Source organism: Tupaia chinensis, unplaced genomic scaffold (assembly GCF_000334495.1).
Source record: "Tupaia chinensis unplaced genomic scaffold, TupChi_1.0 Scaffold000597_1, whole genome shotgun sequence".
Lineage (NCBI taxonomy): Eukaryota > Metazoa > Chordata > Mammalia > Scandentia > Tupaiidae > Tupaia > Tupaia belangeri.
This window is the reverse complement of record NW_006160114.1, coordinates 3,533,793-3,539,972: the sequence shown is the minus strand read 5'-3', so window position 1 is coordinate 3,539,972 and position 6,180 is coordinate 3,533,793. Positions and strand designations below refer to the sequence as shown.

At 38.3% G+C, this 6,180-nt stretch overlaps 1 protein-coding gene across 7 annotated transcripts in view; it reads right to left on the bottom strand.

Moving 5' to 3' along the window:
* The window catches only part of FRY (FRY microtubule binding protein), a 505,649-nt gene that overhangs the window by 71,389 nt on the left and 428,080 nt on the right, over positions 1-6,180 (bottom strand). For all 7 annotated transcript variants that reach the window (XM_027775685.1, XM_027775680.1, XM_027775682.1 and 4 more), the window contains 3 exons: positions 4,999-5,197; positions 3,430-3,551; positions 80-267 (listed from right to left, as the gene is read on the bottom strand). In XM_027775685.1, coding sequence (XP_027631486.1) covers positions 80-267; positions 3,430-3,551; positions 4,999-5,197 — 509 coding nt within the window. The remainder of the gene's footprint in view (positions 1-79; positions 268-3,429; positions 3,552-4,998; positions 5,198-6,180) is intronic.

The window sequence follows — 6,180 nt, the reverse complement described above, 5'->3', positions numbered from 1 at the left end:
TGGTGAGGGAGAGAGGGTTCAAAGAAAGTTAGCTCCTAAGTTTTGAAATGAGAGAGCTCAGTGGGCTTTCCTTTCATACCTGAATCTCATCTCCATGTTCTCCAATCACCTCCACCAACCTTGAAAGAAGGTCAGATAAGGCATGTGCTGACAGAGGTTGTTTGAGGGCTCGGAATATCTGGAAAGAACGACCAGCATAGTGCCTTGAAGAGCTTGCGAGGGCTGTTTGCAATGCCACTTCACTCAGGTGTTGCTCCAGATGGAAACCTGAACCAAGCAGAGCCAGAGAAAGGTCAGCCTATGTACTGGACACTCTGGGATAGCAAAGTTACCAACTTATCAAGCCTAACTGCTCAGAGCTACCTTTGGAGGTATTTATTTAAAAATAAACCATTTAAGGGGCCAGCAGGTGGTATAATGATTAAGGCATTGGACTCCCACATGGCCAACCTTAGTCCTGGATTCGGAGGCTTGAAACTCAAGCTGGGAGCGTTTGCATGCATGCCCAAAATCCTGAGAGAAGGATGGAGAAGGGGTTGCAGCATGGCCATTCTCCCAGGGGGTTGATTTCTTATTTTCTGTCTCTCTGGTGAGTGTATGCATCTTATAGCAAAAATCTCTCTCAAAAAATAAGTAAATAATTTAAAAAATAAACCATTTAAAAATAAAAACAACTCTTACATTAATCTCAGTGAGACGTTGCGTAGTAGAAAGAAACAGAAGGCTTGGATCAAGTTCATAATTACGGGCTTTGTAACTCTGAAAAGGGAACTTGTTCTCCATGAGCCTATGGCCTTCTCTTCAATTTGTGAAGCATTTTTCTCACAGAGTTGTGAAAATTAAACAACTTATAGAGTACCTAGTATATTGTTAACACATAACATGTGCTCATAAATGTATTATTACCCTGCTATTTTTCTATTTTATTCTTTTCACTAGCTTTTACATAGACTATTTATTTATTTATTTACTTATTTTCTAGAAACACTTTTCAGAGTAGAGGAATACTATTAGTAGATATAGTCAACTCTAAACACAACAAAAGTCTGGGCCAAAGTTTGCTCTTCCAGTATGCAGATACTGAAGTGCAAATGGCAAAGAAAGTAGCCATGATTCAAACTTTTTCCTAAATATTTGTTCTTCCAACATTATGAAGGTAACCTTAGTCATCAGATGGGAATAAAAATGTAAGATAAAACTCATAATTGAATTCTGGGCTCATTAAATTGCACGCTTGCTGAGCCTCTCTGCAGGGAGAAGAACAGACTGAGAGTCAGAGAAGCTACCGGAAGCAGTGATTTGGGTTGTCCCTGTGACCTACAGGCTCTGCAGAACATTTGGCAGTCACATGAAAGTAGACCAGAAGGGTAATTCAAAGTCACTGTTCTTAGCTGCAGGTTGGCTGTTTGACCCCAGGGACAAATAGACTATATAAGAAAATGATCCTGCAGAGAAAACGGAGTGTCCTGGAAAACAGACTTCAGACATATTCAGGGTGGTAAATATAGGCAGTTCAAAAGTGACAAATGGATCATGTTTCAAAAAGGTTTTTTAATGTCTTTATTTTGTTTTTGCTATTAAAAATATGTTTACTTATTTATTCCCTGGGTGAGTGAGATAGATAGATAGAGAGAGAGAGAGAAGATCTCAACAGGGTTTCATGCTGCAATCCACTCTTGGTTTCAGCCAGGACCAGATTAGGGGCACATGCGTGCCTGGCATGTTCAGGGTGAGCTCCTGATGTGAACTTGGAACCTTCTCATGTGGGCCAGCCTTGCAGAACACAGTATTTTATTGCCATGGCTTTATCTGGCCTCTGTATATTATTTATCTAACCATAGTTTACTATTTTACCCACTTTATATATGAAAGTTAGTCCCTTGTCAATGAGTACAACACTTCTTTAAGTCACAATGAACCTGAAGACTGGAACTGTACTGGTAGGATGGTAAAACTCCACCACTTCTATGAGAAAAGGAAAATATTTCCTCTTCTCCATGATCACACACAGTGAATCTGCATTTCCTAGCCTTCCTTGCAATTACGTGTGAACAGGTGCCCGAGTTCTGGCCAGTGGAATGTGGGAAGTAATCCTCCACTTGCTCTTTTGTCCTCTACCTGCTGGATGGTCCAGTAGAGTCTCTGAGACTAGGGGTGGCAGAGCCACCAGTTGGATGATCCTTGAAGCACCTTGTGGAAGGACCCAGGTCAAACATCCACATTGAACTGTCATATAATTCAAGAATAACCTTGCGTTGTGTTATGCTTCTGAGCTCTGGGGTTTGTCGTTACAGTTATGCTGCCCTAAGACAAGTATTTCTAGGAATGCACTGTATGTGTGAAGTGAAAACAGGCCAAAGGAAGGGGTGTACAAGGAAATCAAAGTGGGCAACAGTAGCATGATCAAGGTATAAACAGACTTAGACTGAGAATCCAGTGTAAAGCATTTGTATATCTCCTCATTGTTATCTTCATACAATCAAAGACTTTTGACCAATTAATAGTTAACACACAAATACTAAATTTCTTCCTTCTAGTTGTGTTTAATTATTAAGTGACTTTTGAGGTCTTAATATTTCAAATGAATTGTGAAGGGGAAATCAAAACCATAAATGGCAATTATATTCCTAGAATGACTTTCTATTTCAGATTTTCAGTATTTTTAAAAAAATAAGTATCCTTTGATAATAAAAAGAGATGTAGCTAATCTGGAATGATTCAAATGGGGAAATGTACTAATTATCAGAGCAGCTGGGAAAGCCAGTGAGCTGGAATTAACAGCCTGACGTGAGAAAAGGTAGAGATAACTTTTATGTCATGTTGAGGAGTTGAATTTAAATTCCACATACACGTCATCCCACATCAAGTTGGATTTTAAAGGAATTTGGCTGAGGGCAAACACTGAAATACCATGATGCTACTATAGTCTAAATAGCACACACTCTTCAGAATATTGAATGATCATTTGCATAGAAATTGCTAACAAACACATTTAAAGAAAAAATATATATGATCACAAATTGTTATTTTTATTTTAAAACCAGTCTGACCATTTCAACCAGTCCATTTAACCAGACTGACCATTTTTCACAGTTGAGATTGATGAGACTCAACTAATAATTATTTATCATGGCCTTTTAAAATGAAAATTAATATTATGGACATAATTTAATTCTAGCAAGGTAAAGAAGTAAGTAGCACAAGTAACACTGGAAAATTATTTGATAGAGCATAATGCAAATATACATGGCATTAACTATCATTCAGTTAGGCAGCATCTGAAATTAGTTTCAAAACTCCCCTATGAATGTACTTATGCTATAGATGTCAAGAGTGAGAACCATATATAACAGATGTACAGTTACATAGAAGTGAGCTCTATTATAGCAAAACACTGAAAGAAGGATTTGAGCAAATGGGAGGAAGTACCTGATTTTGAATCTTTAAATACAGATACAACATGACGTAGAAAATTAGTGAGCTGTTCTGCACTCTTTGAATTTTGATTTTTTGGTGTGATGTCTTCATGGCACCAAAGTGGACCAAATGCCCTTAAACAGAACACACAAAATGTCAAAACTATAACCACTTGCATTTTTAAAACCGTAATTGCAGTTCTGACTCCCAAGGTACAGTGTGTTTTAAAATGTTTTACTAATTAATTTAGGAATACATTTCAGCTTTATAAAACATGCTAGCACACTCAAACACAGTTAATTTATGGAGGCATACTTATTTTATGTTTTAAATTAAATTCATTTACAAGATTAAAATCTTCTAATTCATTAGAACAGTGCTTGGCATACTGTAGGTGGTTCATATCTGTTAGTGAAATAAAATGATATAAAATGTTAAAACATAGTTTAGACCCAGACTTCAATTTTCACACTTTAACATCTGCACAGATACTGTGTTCGCCAGTATCAAATCATTACGTTGCCAAGTAATGTAGAACCAAACTGAAGACATGAGTCCGGCCATCTACTTGGTTTCAGCAGTCATAATGGGATGGAGCCAGGTGTTAGAATTCAGAGAACAGCCCTTCCCACCATGGAGTACTGACAATTGGGGGTGGTGAAAATACCTTTTCTCTCCACAAACCCACAGGAATCAGTGCCTTGAGGAGGCACACACTGTGTGCAGGTGCCGCCAATCGCTTCCTAAACTTCCTGCACATGAAAACCCTTATCAAGCTGAGAGCTGTGCAGAATAACCTGAATCATTTTTTGAGGAAGAAAATACTCTTTTTGAATTGTTTGCATTACTGGATCCATTAAAGAAGAAAGAAAAACCAGGCCAGGTATTAGGTAACACATACATAGACTATTCTTCTAGGACTTAATTCACTGAGAAAGGCGAACATGCCCGCAGATCACAGGGAAGCATGCCTCTACACACAGCTGGACACATCAGGGTGCTAGAAGTTTTGAAGCTACAAGGCTAATTCGAAGACCCAGAAGACACCCCCACAAAGGGAAAAAAACCCAAAAAACAGAACCACTTGCAGTTCTTCTTGATTTTGATTTATTATTAGCTTGATTCCTTTATTATTATGCTTCTTATTATTTATGGTTTCTGACATTGATTTACAAATGACTCTGGATCAAATGAGCAGACAACAGTCCCTTCGGCAGCTGCTCCTGGTTTGATCATGGCTAATATCCAGCGTAATGTCCTTTGCCAAGTCTCAGAACTCCCAGAGCTCTAATAGATGATTAAAGTCACACTCGCTGTGGGGTGCTATTGTCTCCTGCCTCCATCTGCTCCCTCATCCTTACACATGAAATCTCCCTGCCCATTAACCATCACATCAGTGAGATCTTAGATAACTTCTACCAATGTTACCTTTGACACAAACTCCAGCTGATGCACTGGAGAAGGGAAAATAGGATTCTGTTAGAACTCCAGGACCACTTATCCATGTGTGTGGTTTAAAGTGTCGGCACTTTTCCAAAAGACCGACCTCAAACAGCAGCGTGACTCCAAAGGCCTCGTTACCTGGTTGTCAGAAACTCAATGAGCTTATTTGCTTTCTCATCGGTCTCAGCAGCTGTGTCCACGTCTTCCACCTCCTGGGTCATCTGTGGGAGGTTCCCGCTGCTGCCCCCCAAACTGATGCTGGAGGAGGTAGAACTGGAGCTCAGCCCCGAGTCTGGCACTGGGGAAGACTGGTCCTCTCTCAGAAAGTCAAAGCCACCTGGTGGAAAAAGGAGATCAAAGATAGGGGCAGGGTGCTGGGCAGGGTGCTCTTGGTATGTTAAGTAGGCTGGTGGTGAGCACATGGAAATGTGTATTTATATAATTTGGGGGAGAAAACACTAGATTTTTGCCATGGCTACACTGAAACATGATTGATAGTTTTCCTTGCTTATGGAATCAGTTGTATTGCTGTGTGGATCAGTGTGTATTTGGGAAGACAGTGATGTACTCTTCTCTACTCTGCTGTTTCAGTTGATGTTTTCTATAAAAGAAAGGTGTGTGTATATGTGCATATATGAGTATGTGTGTGTGTGTGTGTGTGTGTAGGCTAGCCCAAGTTCAACTATAATAGTTCAACTACTAACTGTGCTATTAGTGAATTACTCGTAGGTATTAGAATACATAAACGTGTAAAATTATACCCTTTTTAAAATATCACTTACTGAAAGATGAATAAGTTATATATAATGTTTATGAGTAAATGTGCCCAGAAGCTTAAATATTAGGTTGTATGAGGAGACTTTAAAAAGTTTAAGAAAATGCACATATGAAAAAATTATGTATAGATTTCAAACACTTTTTGCACCACAATGAACTTATGCTTTAATTTTATTTCCCATGAACCTTTGGAAGTACCCTCACATACTAATATATTTTAATACAGTATATTGTAATGGTATTCAAGTAAATATGGCATGAGCAAATACTGTATTTTTTCACTACATATTTGATTGACATTTTACATTTCTGGCTATGCCATGGGTATAAAAATGTATATATAATGTTTACATCCCTTTTCCCTTCCTTGATAGTCATAAAAAGTATATAGGCCTGGTATGTCTGATGAATATATATTTTAAAAAATTAATATTTAATTTTACTTATTTATTCATTTATTTTAATTTGGGAAGAGAGAGACACACAGAGGGAAAGTGATTTAAGCAAACCTCCAGGTCTGGGACTCAAACCATGGTTGCACAT